The sequence below is a fragment of the Cygnus olor genome, chromosome 1 (genome assembly GCF_009769625.2).
Source record: "Cygnus olor isolate bCygOlo1 chromosome 1, bCygOlo1.pri.v2, whole genome shotgun sequence".
In the NCBI taxonomy this organism is placed as follows: domain Eukaryota; kingdom Metazoa; phylum Chordata; class Aves; order Anseriformes; family Anatidae; genus Cygnus; species Cygnus olor.
Genome location: NC_049169.1, coordinates 2,013,326 through 2,033,094, shown reverse-complemented (window position 1 = coordinate 2,033,094; position 19,769 = coordinate 2,013,326). Strand labels below are relative to the sequence as shown.

At 38.7% G+C, this 19,769-nt stretch overlaps 1 protein-coding gene across 3 annotated transcripts in view; it reads left to right on the top strand.

Annotated features, from left to right (window-relative positions):
• LRGUK (leucine rich repeats and guanylate kinase domain containing) overlaps positions 1-19,769 on the top strand; it is a 50,120-nt gene that overhangs the window by 9,281 nt on the left and 21,070 nt on the right. For all 3 annotated transcript variants that reach the window (XM_040546002.1, XM_040546019.1, XM_040546012.1), the window contains 7 exons: positions 1,458-1,601; positions 4,396-4,476; positions 6,899-6,985; positions 8,535-8,641; positions 12,883-13,002; positions 16,038-16,134; positions 17,265-17,378. In XM_040546002.1, coding sequence (XP_040401936.1) covers positions 1,458-1,601; positions 4,396-4,476; positions 6,899-6,985; positions 8,535-8,641; positions 12,883-13,002; positions 16,038-16,134; positions 17,265-17,378 — 750 coding nt within the window. The remainder of the gene's footprint in view (positions 1-1,457; positions 1,602-4,395; positions 4,477-6,898; positions 6,986-8,534; positions 8,642-12,882; positions 13,003-16,037; positions 16,135-17,264; positions 17,379-19,769) is intronic.

Genomic DNA, 19,769 nt, shown 5'->3' with positions numbered 1-19,769 from the left:
ATAGCGTTTTCTTTTACTAATTAGAATAAGATGCAATTCCTCTTTTTCGTGGGAGCAGCCATCCCCCTCTCCTCCCATTGATTCAGCTTTCCTTTCTTTTTTCCCTTGAGGTTTTTAGGTTGAAAGAGTAGTAAAGGTCTCAAGTTTGGAAGAAAGACTTCAGAAACTGTAAATACTGCCTAGCTATACCAAAAAGCCTCTATTCTGCTTGTGTTTGCAAAAAATAACAAGTGCAGCTTTAATGAACTGGACTCTTAGGAATTTTATGCTTAGCAAAACAGGATCTCCGCACAAATCCCTTTTGTTCACAAAATTTTATGTGTACCTCTTGCATAGCATTTTGCAACTAGAGCTCTGAGCTGTATGTTATTAAAGAGGCCTAACGAAGTACAGGAAGAAAAGAGAGAGCCTCCATGCTATTAATAACCTAATTAAACATTTAAAAGTCAGGAAAAATGTCAAGGACAGACAACTGGATTAACATTAGAGTCAGCTGGCTTATTTATTTGAATAGTTCCTAAATATTTATTAATAGAATATGAGGCTTCTAAGCTTTCAGCACAAGGTGATGCTGATGGAAAAATATATAACTTGCAAGGTTATTTGGAGAGAATCATGTTGGGAGGCCATCTGGGTACATGTGGCCAATGGGACAAAGATGAGTACAGAACCTAGCATGCTATAACTATTTGGAGCTCATAGCAGGAATGAGTAAATGATTTGTGAGGCCCTGAGAAATGAAGCCATCTGGTGTCCAGTGATTAATGTAGGCCTTCTATCTTGTACCTTGTTTGGAAGGAATGTAAAACAATAATAGTCAGTTATGAATTCTCAAAGGCTTGGTCATTTCTCTTGTTAGAGTCTAGATGAACCTACAGTAGAGGTGGTGGGTTTTTTTGGAATATTTCTGTGTATGCCATCACTGACAGTAAATAGTCTGCCTTCATTTATTATGTATTAATGAACTTGTGTATCCTAGAGGTATTTTAGAGTGCCTGTAGTCCAAAGAAGACAGTACTGTATTGTTCTACCTTCATATTTTCATTATTTATTCTGTAATCATAAGTGTAAATGTAACCATCATTACGGAGGGAAATTGTATGTATATGTATTCTATATTTTTATGTGCATATCTATTTTCTAAATTTTGAGTTTGATATTGGCAAGAGTATCCTTTAGCCAGTGTCAGCTTTGAAAGAATGCTCAAGCTCTTTTTACTGCTGTTGTCTCTTGCTGTTATTCAAGGTAAGTTGAAGGTAAGTTAGAAGGTAGTTGATTCCTTTTTCCTTGAGCAGAATGGAAGGCTGTAGTATGTCATCTCAAGATGAAGATGGGGCTAATGCATAAAAGACCTGTTTGTAATGGGACTCTCAATAATAAACTCATTTCTTCCTCAGAAATGTTGTTTCTGATCTGAAGAACTTTATCAGAATTCATGTGCTTTCCTTTATTCTTAGAGCTCTAACCTGCTTGAGAAGATAACTGGGTTGGACAGCTTGAAAACTCTGCAGAAGCTGGACCTTTCTAACAATAAAATAACTAGTCTAGAAGGCTTGGAGGAACATGATCTGCTAGAGGTGATCAATCTAGAGAATAACCAGGTAACAATCTTATTACTGATCTCAACTTCTTCGGAGAATGCATCCCTATTTCCTTTTTTTCCCTAAAATCTTATCCCTTGAAGACTTAAACAAAAAATCTTACGCTACAAGCCATGAATATTAGGAAAGATGACATTTTTTCCTTTGGTGCTTCACTCCAGCACTGTTTCACGTGTTGATTAATAGTGTATTCCTCAGGCCTTACTTAATATCTCTAGATGGGATTATCTTTATGTAAGTAGCACTTCGGTAATATTTAGTGCTCACGTATGTAAAGAACTAACAGTACTCCCTTGAGTGGATGTGATAGGGATGAGTATGTGGCTTTTTCAGCTTGATTATTCTTGAGGATCTTTACTTACATCACAGCTTTTCTACTGCCAGGCCTCAGGAGGGTATGCTAATATCTCTCAGCCCAATTTTATGACCACAGATTCTTCTGAGCTCTCAGCTGGAAAGTTTCTGTAAGGCAGAACAGTGTGTACTCTATTATAAAGTGGCTTTTGTTATGCAGCAGAATTTTCACTGGAATTACAATGACACAATCCAACTCATTTGTATTTGAGTTTTGAAACCCAAGCCATGTATACCTAATCCTTTTGATATTGAGCTTCCAGAGTCTCTCACTGAAAAGACTGTCAATTCATGAATCATTTTGACATCAAAGAAAGATCTGCCTGAGAAAAAAAAGATTGAAGAAAATAAGAAATAACAATATAAACCAGGAATGGAACATTTTCTGTCATTTTTCCTCATTTGCAAGATGTGTTTACAGGAGTTAATACAATACGCTCTGAATTCTTTTTCTCGCAATGCGTTCAGGTTGACATTTAAAGGTACATCGATGTTTAAAATTGCACAAGACAGGAAGCTAACTAATGGTGTGGTTGTTAATAGCATTAATAACACCACTTCCATCACCTCTTATAGTTTCCACTGTTCTTTATGGCACGCAAAAGCTATTAATTTTGCCTCATCAAAATTTACCTCTGTTAATGATGTTATTGAAACTGTTTAATGAGTCACAATTTTTGAACATTTCTTTCTGCAGAATAATTTAAAGAGAATATTCGCACAATTGCTTAAGCCTCAATTTTCATCGGTCTGAAATAGCTGCATTAAGCCTGTCATTGGAACTCATCGTTCCCATGTAAAGTTAGGTTGCTCTGCCCCCATCAGCGGTGGGAGTAAGATGCCAGCTACTTGGTGTCTCTGGAGAGCTGGGTGGATGTGGTATTCTGCAGGTCAGAAGGGCCTGTGAGCAAACACAGGACAGAACACTCAAATTTTTCTTCTCTCCTGCATGCACAAGGTAGAATTGTCCCTCAGCCTGGAGCCATCCCACGTGCTGTCTGTGCTGGGCCAACGTGTTGTTCATTTTTCCTTTTTAGATGATAGTAAGGGGCAAGATGCCTGTTATCTAGACATCGGCATGTATGTTGTGGCCCATCAAAAACATCCAAAACATAAAAGTTCTGGGGCTAAAACTACAATGCTAAAGCAAACACAATCTCAGTGATGAATTAAAATGTCTGAATTCAAAAAGTGTATGTTTTTTGACCCCTGCATAAAGAGAGAAGCTAAATGTTATTTCAGGTCCTGATATAAAAGGTTTATTAAACTCTGGTGGAGCTGTTTGTGTAGGGAAGTAATTTTCAGAGTTATAATAATCTGAATTGTTTCAGCTCACCACCATCCAGAATGATCAAGTGCTTGATTTTTTTCAAAAATGGGCACAACGGGTTTATCTGCAGAATCTCTCTCTCACATATCTATTTGGTGATTTTCAAATATGGGCTGTTGGTGTTCAATGACTTTACTAGGAAATCCACCCAAATGACACTTCACCTAGCCAAAATTGTTCAGCAATGGGCTTGTTATCTCAAAATTAATATTGTCTAGGCTATCATCAAGGTTTATGTTTTTAGACACCTTACATAAGCCAACTAGAAGTTAGAGATGGTTCAGCCTTTCAGCAGGAGAAGGAAAACAGGCACCTTTACAAGGCAATTCATCCCAGCCTAGGATGGATCAGATGGTCTCTGGAACTGGCTCTCTCCACTGACTATAAAATTGTGTTAAGTGACAGATCTGGGCTACCTTACAGGTGGCTAAAATAAAGCAACATGACCCATTTTGATCCATTTTGTTTCAATTGATAGCCTTACAACTATTCACTCAGGGTCTAGTATGAATGCCTCTAGTCTGACTTTGCTTCAGGCACTCAAACTCCAATTAATAACGCTTAACTTCTAATAATTCACTGAAGTGGCTGAGTGCAGATCTTCTTTGTGCACGAGTCCTTAAGTGGGATGCATTACTCTCTGGACATAAATAGAGGCAAGGACAACTCTACTGATGCTTTTCAGTTAAGTGCTGAAAGTTAGGTAGGATGAACTGGAGCTCCAGTGAAAAGAAACTCTTCTTAGAAGGAATTTTTTGTGCTAGTCATGAAGCGCAAATATAACCGCAGAATTGCCTCACTTAAGCACATCAGCCGCATAAAAGCTAAATGTGTTATGGCTTGACATTTGAAAGAACTGGAAAAACACAGGTGGTTCGAAATTACTGTCTGTTATATTGCTTCTGCAGCTAACATCCAAGTTGTCTGCCTTTTGTGACTCAAAGTGCCTTATTGAAGGCAGTTAACATGTATACCCATTTTGTGAGTATAATGATTTTTTTTATTTCCAGATTTTAAGAACAAGAATCAAAAAACTTCTTTTTTTTTTTTTTCCCTGTAGTTATTGTGGATTCTGCTGCTAATTTATGCTCTGTTTCTGTCACTAATTAGATTGCTGAACTGGGTGAACTTGAATGTGTTCAAGATCTGCCGCTCCTCAGAGTTTTAAATCTTTTAAAAAATCCTGTACAGGTAAGAAATGAGTAAAGACAAAGCAAAAAATATGAACCTAGAGCTGGTCTTTTGGATCCCACCATAATCCAGTTAGCTTCCTTTTGTCTCTGAGAGTGACCAGGTCATCTCAGGGAATGAGTAGATGAAACAAGGCAATAATGAATGATGGTTCCCCTGGCACGGTTACCCACCTTTCTCTGGGAACTTCCTGAACGAATGCTGTATATGTATCATGTTTAATACAGTAAATCCATGAATTTGATTAATTCCGCTTGTGAATCCATTTATACTTTCATATTCATAGTATGCAATGATTTTTGTTTGGTAAGAGAACCCTCCTTCATTTGCTTTGAATGTACAGACTTCTTTGTGGGAAAAGCTCAAAGGAACTTAACAGTAACCCTTATAAAATCATGAGTCTCTGGAATCTGTATCTGCTTTTCTTCTTTAGGATTTACTCAGTTCTCTTTTATGGCTCCCATGTTACTCTTCAACCAATGAATTAAACATCCATTTTATCAATGGCAGTGACATTTACACAATATCAGAGATACCAACTGTATTTATAATTTGTCCTGAATAATCAAAGATGATTCTGTCCTGACTTTTGTGATTTCTAAATTGTCTGAACTTCTGGCGGATTGACCTCGGCTGGCTGCCAGGTGCCCACCAAGCTGCTCTTTCACTCCCCCTCCTCAGCAAGATTGGAAAAAAGATGAAAAAGCTCGTGAGTCAATATACGGACAGGGAGATCACTCACCAGTTATGATCATGGGCAAAACAAATTTGACTTGGGGAAGATTAATTTAATTTATTGCCAACTAAAAATAGAATAGGATAGCAAGAAAAAAATAAAACATCTCCTCTCTGCCTTCTTCCCTGGCTTGACTTCACTCCTGACTCTTCTTTCTCCTCCTTCCTCTGAGGAATAGTGAATAGGGGCTTGTGGTCAGTTCACAGCATTTTGTCTCTGCTGCTTCTTTGTCCTCAAACTTTTTGCCCGCTCCAGCATGGTGTCCCTCCCATAGGATGCAGTATTTCATGAACTGTTCCAGCGCAGGTCCTTCCCTTGTGCTACAGTTCTAGAACTGCTCCAGCATGGCTCCTTTCCATGGGGTGTAGTCCTTCAGGAGCAGACTGCTCCACCAAGGGTCCTGCATGGGACATAGTTCCTTCCAGGAATCTGCTCCAGCATGGGCTCTCCACGGGATGCAGGTCCTTCAGGGCACGTAACCTGCTGCAGTGTGGTGTCCCCCATGGGCTGTAGTGTGGGTATCTGCTCCATGTGGTCCTCCACAGGCTGCAGGGAACCTCTCTACTCTTCTCCCTCCTTCTTCACTGATCTTGGTGTCGGCAGGGTTTTCTCTCGCATTTTTCTCACTTCTCTCTCATAACTGCTATGCAGTGTTTCTTACCCTTTCTTAAATGTTAGCACAGAGGCATCTTTAGAGTGGGTTCACTGTTGGCCAGCTCCATTTTGGAGCCAGCTGGAACACTGTCTGACATGGGGACAGCCCCGGTGTCTTATCACAGAGGCCGCCCCTGCAGCCCCCTTGCTACCAAAACCTCACCATAAATCCAATACACTTCACCCTTTGCCTCTGTGAAATGCATATTTAAGAATTATAATTAAAATATATATTCATCATACAGTCTTCACAAACCTCACTCAAAGATATTTCCTGTGTCAGAAGAAAAATGTTAAGGGTTTAACTTCTCCTTCCTGTAACTGCCAGTTCTATATTGACTTTCTTGAGAACGATCTGTTGTGGTGCACAATGAAATTAGCAGGAAAAATGCCTGAAACAGGCTGTCCTGGGCCTCCTCCACAGTCTGAAACCCTTTTTCTGTTTAGACGACCTCCTCCTAAGCAGATTCTCATCCCATCCCTTTAAATTACTATTTTAGTAACGTACACAAACATCATCTTAATACTGCCATTTGAATTTCAGTTATCAGTATCAGCTTTTTATTTGATTTTTAATTACTCTTTTTTATTGTCTCAGACTTAAAAGCATATATAACAGTGAATTTATAATGCAAATTCTCTTTTAAATTCCTATAGTTCTTCTAAGGTCAGAAGTATTAGATATAGTTTATTACATAGTCCAGTATAGATAATGTTTTTTGTTCTCCAGAAGTCTTTCTTGGTGTTCTAGTATGTTCAGTGGTGTGTGGTTTTTTTTTTGTCGTTTTTTTAAATTCCCATCCTGACCTTTCGAACAATGTAATTGCAGACTTTTGAACAGCTATTAGCTTTTGTTGCAGAAGCTACACTTATGCAGGGGGGTCTGTTCGTACAGTGTATTGACATCCTTCAGGGTAAAAAGCTTTTTATATTGCAATATGTTAAGGCCAATTTAACTTTAGCCAATGGAAATGAAATATTAGACTGATGAAGTTAAGCAGTGTATGTCAAAGTGGAAACTTTTTCCTTCAGGAGCAAACAGATTACTGGCTCTTGGTGATATTCATGTTGCCACAATTAACAGAACTGGATCTCAAGAAGATTTCAGTGGAAGAGAAGGTACGTAAGCATATCATTCTGGAATGTTTCTAAATAAAGAATGCAAATCCGAAAAAACGTATGCAAATCAGGTTTGTTCACATTTGGGTGTCACAAATCTCCCTTGTTTCAGGCTATAAGATAGACTACAAATTCAGAGACTTTTGCTTCTAAATCTAGCTGTGTATCTACAGAATTTCTGGAGCTTTTGTAGTATTTAAAAATACAAAACTTACTAAAAGCTTTGTTTCATAAAGAAATATTTATTTAGCAGCCATTGTTTAGCAGTTAGTGAATCTAAACAGGAAGCTATGCTCATGAAATACTATGTGCCAACCACTGTGCTACCTCTAAAATACTGTTATTCTTTTTCAATGTTGTGTACTGAAAAGTGAACTCTGAAAGTTCCAATGATGCTTGTCTCCAATTCTACTCCATACAGCTTTCTCTGTAAAATTTTTTTTTTTTTTTTTTTTTACAAATAACCCCAAATAAATCCTCAGACTGCTTACAGTAACATTCTGTTGGAATAGAAACCATTTCCTCTTGTGCTGTTTTTAGTATAATTTGATTGCTCTGTGTACCATTTGGGGGCCACGCTAGAACTGTTGGGATTAAAGGTTGTAAATTGGGGCTGGATATGAAGGAAGTATTCTCAAAAAGTGGTCCTTCAAGGAAATTCATCACTCGTAGTTGCATAAGTATCAGGGTTCACATTTAATGCCAGGCGCTTGCTATCATGAGCACAGAGAGTGGATGATATCAGAGTGTAATTTACCCCGCCTACCCGAGATGTTGATCTTATTCTTTCTTGTGTCAGTCTGCATTCCTTCCAACAACATTTTGAATCCATTAAATAAATTTTTCTTTCTTTATGGACTGTAAAAGTAAGCCTAGATGACTGATCTAGACGAGCATTAACTTTTGGATGATTAAAGTTATTTCAGAAAATCCTCTCCTCAGAAAATCCTCTCCTCAGGATATTCTAGGAGTGGATAACATTAATAATAAAAATAAATAAATACAGCCCAACAGAGGTCAGTACCCTCAATAGAATTTTAAGAGAATGAATGGGGAGAATCCTTGGAGTTTGAATGCTTTTCCTCCCAGGAAAGACAGAAATGCATTGTCAGGAGAAAACTGCAGTTTGCTTATGTTATTAATGCCCATTCTGTTCCTCGTCTAACGAATAAATGAATGGCTTCAGTCCCTAAAGATTTTAGTTTGGCATCTTCCACTAGCATGAAAGGATGCAAATTAATGGATAATTAAAACCTAAGCAGAATTACTTTATATCTTGTATAGCATCCTGTTTTCTTTCCAGTAAAAGGTTGAATGTATTAATGATGGTGAGCTACTTCTGGCTGCCTTCCATCCATCTATCAAATTGTGTTTAAATCTCCTGAAAAGATTTATGTAGTGGAGTGCTTATAGACAAGCCAAATATGAAGACTGACCCTCATAAACATGAGGCCGTCGTTATTCATAGTGATCTGAGAAGCATATTAAAGCTGGGAAGAGTTACATCACTACTCTTCTTCTTTTTTTTGGTCCTAAAATCTGGAAACAGGTTGATGCTGTGAATAAATATGATCCTCCTCCAGAAGTTGTCGCTGCTAACGATCATATGACTCAGATTATGTATAGCATGCTGCAGCCCCAGCGAATCTTTGACAGGTAAGCTTACCTCCACTTCACGTCTGCTCCTGAGGGTGGCACTCAAGTAAAGCAGAATATGTTGTCATATTTAGAGGGACATTTTTCTGTCCCTCTCCCACCTTTAAATTAGTCTAATGAAGAGGAGATGTTCCACAGTATTTTTTTTTAGCAGTCTGGAAATTACGCAAATCTTGTTTGGTTGAAATTGATTATGAAATGAAGTTAGTCATTCACCTCTGAAGTCTGAGACAGATTGTCCACAACTCTATTTCTTTTAAACAATCTGTTGAAACAGATGGTCATTTACACCATAAATGAAAGATGGAAAATTTCTATCAATACCCAAAGGCAATTTGAAAGTCTCTTGAGAGAGAAGAGAGCTGTAAAACATTTCTTCCTATCCTGCTTAGTCCTCTACACACTACTGGCATCGCATTGTGAGCAAAATGGCTTTATTTTGTGGCTTTGGGGCATGTTTTCTGTTCATAAGGTGAAATTTTCAAGTTTGTACTTAAGGAAGTCCAGCGACTTCTTGCCTGTGGGAGGAGATGATGCTGACTGCTATTTAAAGCACAGAAGGGAGAGACAGATCAATGTTCCCTTTCTGACATTGCTGTTGTCATGCCAGGTGACTTCTCTCTGTCTCCATTCTCATCTAGAAAATGGAAGTCACCATACTGTGCTGCTCTGCAGATGAGTTATGATATTTGCTTGGTAAAAGTTTGGAAGGTGCTTTGACGCACCATGGTGGAAGATACTGTGACATATTTGTTGTTTGTAATTATATCAACTACAGTGGATGTTGAGATCAGCTTTTGTGCCCAACAGCCCGTCTTAGCACCATTTAGACTGGTTTGCGTTGGAAGGGACCTCAAAGCCCATCTCATCCCAGCCCCTGCCATGGCAGGGACACCTCCCACCAGCCCAGGCTGCCCCCAGCCCCATCCAGCCTGGCCTTGGGCACCCCCAGGGATGGGGCAGCCACAGCTCCTCTGGGCAGCCTGGGCCAGGGCCTCACCGCCCTCATAATAAAGAATTTCTTCCTTATATCTAATCTAAATTTACCTTCCTTCAGTTTAAAGCCATTCCTTCTTGTTCTATCCCTACAACCCCCCCACAGAGTCCCTCCCCAGCTCTCCTGCAGCCCCTTCAGGCCCTAGCAGCCCGCTGGGAGCTCTCCCCGGAGCCTTCTCTTCTCCAGGCTGAGCACCCCCAGCTCCCTCAGCCTGGCTCCACAGCAGAGGGGCTCCAGCCCCTTCATCATCCTCATGGCCTCCTCTGTTCCAGCTCCCTCAGCCGCTCTGCACAGGACTCGTGTTCCAGGCCCTTCACCAGCTTCGTAGCCCTTCTCTGGACACGTTCCAGGGCTTCGATGTCTTTCTTGTACTGAGAGGTCCAAAATTGAACACATGAGATGCATGATTAAGATTCATGATTTAGCAACTCAATTTAAATTTTTAGAATATCTGTATTGCATGTCTTGTGGCTTTTTTATGGGCTTGATGATGAAAGATAGATACCATCCCCGTGGCGATGATAGCTCTGAGAAGGCTCTTCAGCCTATAAAAAAAAAAAATGCCAAGAAGTTATTGACTGTCTTGCAGGATTGGAGATTTTTTTTTTTTTCAAAAAATAAAACACAATAGTTTTACCTGAAGGCATGGATTTTTTCCAGTGCAGACATAGCCCCTATTTAAATATTTGTTTATTGGGTTGTGTTTGTGCATCTTCATTGCTGGAAAAAAACAATTCTGTCTCCTATCAGAGGGACTATATATACAAACATGTAAACATGCAGACCAGTATTTATGGTGCTGACCAAAATTGTTAATGATGCCTTGAATGTTTGCCCATGCTCAGCTGGAAAACACACAACACAGTCATTAATGAAATCCTCCTAATGATGATGAGTTAGTCTTCTGCACTATAAAATGCCTATTGGAACCAGATTGGTATCGTTCATTTGCATCTATCTTTTTAGATGAGATTATAATTAATTCTGTTTAGTAATATTTCCATTAAAAATAAAGACTGAAATCAAAGGAAAAAGTGATATTGTTGCATGCCCCAGTCAGAAAACATTAAGTTTTTTACGCCATTCCCTCTGTCTGTGTGCTTTGTGATTCTCTAATAGCGTGACAACACATCACTGCACAATATTATGTATATTTTACCCCAACTATAAATGCATGTGACATTTAAAAAGAGGCTTGACTTAGTTATAACTGCTACGTGGGGAGCAGAAGTGTAATAACAGTGGGCTCTTCAGTCTATCGGGCAAGCACGTGAAGAGGCTTGGTATCTGGCTATCAAGGATAAATTCATTCAGAGAAGAAATAGGACATGATTGTTAAAAGTTATGGTAGTAATTAATTAGTGGAACAATTTATCAGGGGTACCACGAATTCTCCACAACGGGAACGTTGTAATTAAAATATGCTCTAGCAGAACTCCTTGAAACAAGAACCGACTTGGGGAAATCCTGTAGCCAGTGCGATGAGGGGGGCTGACTAGACGATGACAGTAGTCCCTTCTGGCCTTGAAACCTATTAATCTTGCACAGCAGTGTATTGTTCTACTCACCAAAGTCAAAAAAAGTTGAAAGATGAACATCAAATGAGCCAAGGAGTCTTTACTACAATCTGCTTACAAGTTATAGGAAAACCAGAGCTTTTAGGTTATCTTTTGACAATCAGTAAGTGGTGATGTAATGAGAGATTGTATTATGTAAATGTTCTCCATGACATAATAAACCCAAGGAATTTGAGGATGTGTTCTTCTGTTCCAGCAATGGGAATTTATTTAAAGGGAATTAGAATCCCAAGTATATTGTGCTAATAAGCTTGCTGTGCTAATGCTGTCTGTTGTTTTGTAAATGTCACCAACCGGCACAGTAAGAAAAATACCTTCGGTCTCCCAAAGGTTCTGCTGCTGTCTTGCTTTAAAATAGGCTAGAGAAAGGAACACCGGACCACGATCTGGATTCATTTTACAGTTTAGTAACAGCACATGTGTACAGCCTTGAGCCGGTCAATTTATTAGGTGTGTCTGCTATTTCTTCTGGGAGGATAGCACTTACCTACTCCATAGGAGAATTAGGAGACTGAATTGCATTATTATCGTAGTACTTCTGAAACATCAAGCCCTATTATGTACATATAATCAGGTAGAAAATAGAGTTGTTTTGCTGCGCCTAAAATAGGAGTAAAGCCATTACTGTGATTTTTCCCCCATGCTTGTATTGGATGATTATCATTACTTCTTATGGAGCTAGGCACTTGTAAGAGAAAAGTTAAAAGAAAGAAAATCTGTTTTCAGGAATTTACATTCACCTGTTTTAAATAACATTAAATGTACTCTTAGTGCACAGAGGTGTTTTTCTTCCACCTTAAAATTTAAATCGAGTTAAAAGTACTCATTAGTTAAAACTAAGTGGTTTTGAAATGATTCCAACTATTTCTGACACGTCATCAAATGGCATGATCTTACAGTCTAGCTGAAATTTAAAAATGAGAGTCCAAAGTTGCATTCCATTTTTAGATGCCTCGATTGCTGGACTTTCAGAAGTGCAAAAATGCCATTTATTCTAGTCTTTACAGCTGGAAGTGGAAATTCGGTGATCTAACCATCTGCTCAGCATGGAGAAAATGGAGCCTAAGTGAAGGCTTTGTATTTTTGCAACACTTTGCTTTCTTTCATTGGAGTGTTATTTGTGTTCGGAGGAGTTTAAGGGTCTTGGTGTCTCTCATTATACTGAATTGAAGAGCTCTTTACAAATTGCCACCTTCATCTGGCAAGGCCGTGGAAGTCAGCAAGATTATATGCAGGAGTGCATAAAGGTTTGTGGGATTGAGTCCAGGTTCATGCCAGGCTTATTATCCTGATCATTAAAATATTACCGTCCCTGCAATAGAGTCGGAAAACTCTTAAACAAAACCCAGCAATACTGTAACTGCAGAGGAAGCTTTAGAAAAGACTATAAATCAGAGAAGATTATAGTACACATAACATTATTCCTTTGGCAAAAGAGACCCAGGGGTCTTTAATGTGGTATTTTGTGCTATTTTTGTGTTTGGAACATATCAAACTGAGCACACACTTTTCACAATTTTTGTCTACGCTGAGAACAATGTGAACAGTGTGATAGACAGATGAGATTAGTAGAAATGATGATGAAGTCTCCGCAGAGGCTTTATACAAAGTTGCTGAAGACTTTATTTGCACGTAATATAATGGCTCCTTGTTTTCCTTTCTTGTAGCACTCTACCTAGTCTTGATGCTCCCTACCCCATGCTGGTATTAGTTGGACCTCTAGCCTGTGGTAAGAGAGAGCTTACTCATAGGATATGCAGACAGTTTAATAATTTCTTCAGATTTGGGTAAGTTTGCTCCTTAAGGTTAAAAGAACACAAAGTGATCAAGGCTGAAATTGCTCCTGTTTTTTTTTTTTTTTTTTTTTTAAAGAAGTTAAAAGTTAAAGACAACCCATAAATGTTTGTTGCCTTGCATTTAATCTTTTCCCGGTGCTTGATTGCCTGAAGCCATCAAATACTTTCTTAAAAAGAAAAGCCATTTAAATTATCTTGTTCTTTTCAAAGGTGAACAGCAAAGAAGCAAACAAAAAGTGTCGTTTAGAGCTCCTTTTATTGATCTGTTCTATCTCTGCTCACATATGCCCCTCAACCTAAACATCTGTTTAGATATGTATAGATTTCTCTTAATTTTTGGAATGTACCTGCATGTAAACACGTTAGCATGCATGTGCACGCTGCATCCTGAAGCTAGGCAAGGAAGCAAGTGCAATTGCTGGACCAGTTTATTATCCTGCAAGTGGTGTTATCAAAGTAAATAGCACCTTTCAGTCTTCACCACCTGCTGGGAGGACTAATTTTCCCTATTGGAAAGGCCTGAATTAGGATCCTTGCAGCCTTGGGCTTCCTGGGTATTCAGTGGAGAGAAACCAGCTCTTTCAAGGGAAGATTTTCCCTTTGTGAAACATTTACCTGAGCTATATGTCTATTTTCAGTACACAGTAGATAGGAATTCTGACTAAGTTAGATCACTGCTATCTGCCACCTAAAATTAGGTGGTGAAAGATGTTCCTCGTGTCCACCCATCCCATTATTCACAATACATAACTTTTGTAGGTCCTACCTATGATGCATGTCTTTGATCTGAAATCCCGTATTCTAATTATTTTGTCTCCCCTCTATTTTCTCTTTTTTTGTTGTTATTTTTTTATAATTACACAATTTTACCCATTTTTTTTTATCATACTTTGACCGTGCTTTCATATGTATAATAGCATTTACCACATCTTGGACCCCTATTTGTGCACTCCTATGTACTGAGTAAGTCAGTTGCAAGAAAAGTACCATGGGCTTATGTATTTACGAGAATAATTCCTCAGAGTTAGGACCACAACCTACGTGTTGATGGGATGTCTAGTAGTAGCCTTCTTCTCTAACGTAATACTCCACAGTGAAGAATCCTACATGTCTGCAGTGTACTCAGATTATAGCCACATGCTGAATTAAGTCATTACACTGGCAAAACAAAAGGACATTTTAAGAAAAGATCTGAGAAGTTATGGGACTGGAAAAATATCTTTTTGCCTTTCTTTAAAGATACTACTATGTTTTGAATGACTAGATGAGAAATTATAAACTAACTGAATGCCAATTGAAATTTTCCAAGCACTGTGTGTTTTCTTAGGAGCATTGTTTTTATACTGTGTATTTTATTTCCTAAAAGTTTTATGCATGAGGGGAAAAAAAGGGGATAGAGACAGAATCTTAACAGAGCAGAAAATTGCAACCATAAAGCAAAGTTGTATTTTAATTATTCAGTGGAGATTTAAGCAATTTTATGGCTTACTCTTTTAAATTTCAAACATTCCACTCATTAAAAATGTATTTCATGCAACATACCCTGGCAGTTTGAATGTAAACATGGCCTTGCAATTAAAAAGGGTTGTAACGTTTAAAAGTGTTTCAAAAAATAAAGTGAAATTGGACCCTCAAACCATCTGGGTAGTACTCAAGATTGACCTTTAAAGGTGGATGCATTCATAATATCTTTTTAAAAAAAATAAAAAATAAAATCAGGCCTCTGAAGTGAAATTTTACAGAGTCCATGAGTAGCACGCTGTCCTCATTTGCCATATCTTCATGATTAAAAAAAAGAAGTGTTACCCTCCAATGCTGTGATAATTAAGATCTGTCAAGCTCAATGTTATAAACTAAAATTCTTAGTGGTTTATAACTCAGCTATCTTAAATAAACGAACCAAAATTAATTTGTTCACTGTTAGATCTCAATATAAGGGGGGGGGGGGGGGGAGAATAAGTTGTTTTGTTTTTTTGGTTTCTGTTGGTTGTATATACTTCTCCATTTTTTTAGGAAAATTCTCAGAAAGCAAGAAAAACAGGGAAAGAAATTGTATTGCTAGAAGTCCCCATGCCTTGGGGAACAGGAAAAAGCGTTAAATAATTGTATTTTCAATGTAGCATTATCATCAAGCAAAAAATGTGGCAATGCAGGGTGAGCCTAGTAGGTGGTATACTAGCAGGTGGGATATATATTTTTTTTTTTCCATGTTTTCCAGGATAGTCCAACAAAAGTCAAGGAGATGAAATGTTCTCAGTGTGAATCAATGCTAGAGTTCCCCATCACACTTCTGTTCCTGGTATCCTACAATGTAAAACTAAAAATAAAGCCAAACCAGAAACAATTAGCAAAACATTATTTCCTAAGAACATGAGCTACTAATTAGTTTAATCCAAAGTTGCAACGTGCACTGTCTTAGCCATTTTTTGGTGGTTGTTGTTTTGGTTCTGTTCTGTTTTGTTTTAGTGTTTCACCCTGGTAATAAGTTCACATATCTGAGGTTTATCCTATTATCCTTACGTGGTGGCAGGCGACTACTTTCCCTGCCTTGTGTCCCACTTATCTCCCCTGTTTGGGGATTGTTTCTCCCCTTAATAATGGGGCACTATTTAAAGATTGGACTTTATATCTCTTAACCTTGGAGGTCAGCCTAACTCCTAGTCTCCTTTTCCATATTTAGGGTTCTACTTTATATCATTCACAAGCTGACATCACTAGAGAAAAATGGTTTCAGCATTTCTCTATTACAGGGCACTGTGACAGCTTCAGCTCAGGCTATCCCGGGTTGGAGGGGATTTATAGCCAAAATGTAATGTTACATTTAAACTTTTTTTGTGTATTTATGGGTTAATCTTTCAAATATGCAGCATTAGTGGTATGATTTGCACCTCTTTATATTTCTCATATTTCTTCTCTTCTTAAAAATAAAATGATTTGTAGTATTCTCCCTTTTCCCCCCTCCTATTCCATAGCTGCTTCTATGATTGAAAACAGGTTATTTCTTTATTATACTATATATCTTCCAGCCCCTGTCATACCACCAGGGCAGCTTACTTTGGTGAAGAAAACAGACTTGATTACTATTTTGTTTCTCAAGAAGTGTTTGACAAAATGTTGAACACAGTGAGTACCTGACTAGTATTCTGCTAGGCCTGTTTCCTACAGTCAGTGTGAACTCAACTTTTCCATCCAGCTCTGATGTTATTTTTTTATTTTTTGAAGTTTGTGTCTTTGTTTGCATGCCCTTTCACTCACAGTTATGTGGCTTAAGTACATACACAGTGACCAGAAATTCATTGTACATTTATATTGTTTTTTTCTTCTGTATGCATATATAGAAACCATTAAGTTGGCATAGTGGTCAGCAGGAATTTTTAGACACTATTATAATGTAGAAATAAGCTTATTTGCCTATGCAAGTATCTAGTATGGGTACCAGAAGCAAAAACTCATGAAATAACTGCCATTTTTTTTTTCCAATCTTCTAGCAACCCCGCAGGGAATGCAGTCTTTTAAAAGTTTAGCAAATCACCCTTCTGTCCCCCTAAAGGCATCGTGTTCCTCTCTGAAGGCAGTGTGCCTCCAGCTATTGCTTCTGATGCCTTTTGCTGCCTGCAATAAAACTTTGGCATGAAAAGCCACAACAGAGCTCATTATTTGTACATATACAAACAGGGGAGCCAACACAGTGTTAAGCAACTGATCTGGTTCTTAACGGTAACTCTCAGCAATCGGGGAGTTTAATATAATCTGCCTTCATTTCTCTAGACGTACTACTGGGACCCAAATTTTCAGTTGTCAGTTATTAACTTTGAAATTTTTTGGCCAATTATGCATTCTCCTTGCGGGATTGTTTCTGTCCTCTTTTCTTTGGCATCTTCTGTTTTACATGGCGTCGCCGTATGGTTTGATGTAATGTCAAAAGAAGGATGCCCCTTTTGCTTTACATCTCGCTTTCTTTACAGCGTGAATGAATAACCAATGAAAGCTGTAACCTGTCAGCAGCTTGTTTTCAAGGCACTAGTGTTTTGTTTTCCATGAACAATGCACAAGCCCATACCCTGCAGGCCCTTCTCTGCTCTTCTCTGCAAATTTTGTGCTCCCATTGGCCTCATTAGTATTGATGATTTAGGCAGGGAGAAACTTTGCTGGAAGAGAAAGAGAGGAAGTCCACAGAGATTACTCTCCTTTAAGAAAGTTGTTTTCAGTACAATATTTCCTTTTGTCATTGTGCTCACTGTTTTGAATTTCAGGGGAAGTTTATAGCAACCTTTAAATACAGTGGCTGTTACTACGGCCTTGGAAGAGACACTGTGGAATCAATTGCCAGAGAGGGTCTTGCAACGTGTGTTCACTTAGAAATAGAGGTAAGGATTGCGTATTGCTTAACCATTTTTGAATAAGGTGTTTTGTGAGAACTGCTCTGGAGAAAAAATCATGCACTTTGACTAAGGTTTGCTTCAGCAGCCTGGACATAGCAACTTAGTGACATAAGAGACATCCTATGGCCTTCTGCCCAGCCTACCACTGCTGCTGATAGATTCGGATGAGTTGTGTGGGCTGCCTTAGTGTCACTGGAGATACAGTTGTTTAGTCAGATAAACTGTATCTTTAACTCCTCTGCATGCATCAAGTAGCTCTCCGTGGTCTGTACATGAACAGTACCTAGCATTTCCTTTATAGATACCCACATTTAGTCAGATGTGTCCTCCAGATGGCTTCTTAAAATTTCTTAGTCAGGTTTTTCAAATTCAGTAGCCTTATCTTCCCGCCATGTCACCAGTATTTCCATCACAGTACCCTCAGCTCTTCATCCATGTTCTTTCCACCTATCCCCAGCTTACAGGTGAACTAGTCTAGAGCTGCATGCCTACTAAACGCCCCCCCCCATATAAAAGGATGTCATGCTTCTCCTTTCCAGTGAAGCAGTGGAGGATGCATGCAGGCCAGAGGCAATATTTTGGGCAGAAGTGTTAAACGATGCAATCTCTGTGAGTGATTGCTTTACCCTCTCTGAGATTTGTTGGGTGCATGTGCACAGATGTCAGAATCTCAGGAGTCTGGCTGCATTAGGAAGCGATGTCATGACAAAGTATCAAAACCTGTCTGCTGGAATCCCCAAAGAATAAATTTTTAGCTAATTTTCTAATTAAGTACTTTTCATTATCTTAGATGAAGGCTTGCTAGCTAGGGATTGAGGTGACAAAAATGAAAGACAGGCTTCATTTCCTTCCAAATTCTTCCTACAAAGTAAGCTCCATCTATATGAGCTTTTAGAATGAGACACACTACAGAGTGCCCAAAATATGATGCTGATTGTTGCTGTACCTCTGCAGGGCTCAGCTTGACCTCTGGGGGTTTACTACAAGTCTGTAGATGCTACTGCACTCTTTGATAGATGGGAAAAAATAGTAGAGATGTAAAAGAAATAAATGTAGGAGACTGCAGTTCTGACTTAGGTTACTAAGTTGTGCATCCACAGTTAGGGGAATGACTAGGGAGACTTGAGCAAAAATTGATATTAAATTTCATTCATTGTAGGATGATTAGTTTGTTTGTGAAACTGATGGTTGGAAAACTAGTTTTTAGAAAAGAACCTGAGTGTCTGTAAGGAGTTTTAGATCCTTTGTAGGTCAAAGAGTCTGTACGTGTTTATTGGCTTGCATAGGAACATACAAATAACTGAATAGCAGCATGTCAGAGAGAAAAATAAATAAATAAATCAGTAGCTCATTGCTCAAATGGTCAACAATTTAGTGCCGCAGTCCTCTTAAGGGCCTGTTACTTTGAATCTCTGTGTAGTTCAGTTCCATTTCTTCTTTTTCCCCTGTCTTGTCAGAACTGTGAATCACCTTCAGTCTCCACTGATTGCAATAGGCATCGAATATGTTTGTTGTCTTGCCAGGCAGACCCTGAATTTACAAGGGAAGAAAAACAGGAGAAGATGAAATATGATGGAGTGGGGTGCCTTTTAAAACTGTCAGTTCTTCACAAAGTAGATGTGTTCTCAAATAATTTAGGAGAAAGAATTTAATGGAAATTCATGTTTATTCATAAGGAGGTTAGCCCAGTGACATGGAGAGCGTTCATATTTTTTACTGGATATTACTGAAGCTGTTGTCATGGACAGAGAGCTAAGAAACTCCTTTGTCAATGAAGTTTCAGGATCACGTAGTAATTATGCACAGTCTTGTATCACTGTGGACTCTGCTAGCAGATGAGAAACAATAATGGTGAGTTATGTATGTGAATAGAAGTTATCCAACTCCATTATCTTCTGCTAGGCTCATAACAAAAGTGATTTAGCACTATTAAAAGAAATTTTAATTATGGTCCATGGATTGAGACTAAAAATTTAGAGCTGTTCATTCCCTTTAATCTACAGTATATCTTTTACCGATAAAGGAGACTGACACAAATTTTAACAGTAAAATCTTGCTGAGTCCACACTTGCAATTTGTGAAGCTGCTGCAGTTCTGACACACAGTGCGTACTGGAGAAAGCACGTTCGCAGTGCTGTTCCTTTGCTTGTCTGGCCATGAATATCTCGATAGTAGCTGAAGGATCTGCATGGTCCGGCCAAGGGTGTAGTGGAAGAGTGGCTCACGTGGCTCATTATGCTGCCAGAAATGGGAGTACATCATGGTGAGTACACTCTGCCAGAGACCACTCTCCGTTACTCCTATTGCTGGTTATCCAGTCACTTAGGCTGTGGAGTCAAAGGAAGCAAGATAAAATGCTAGTTGTATCTTTTCTGT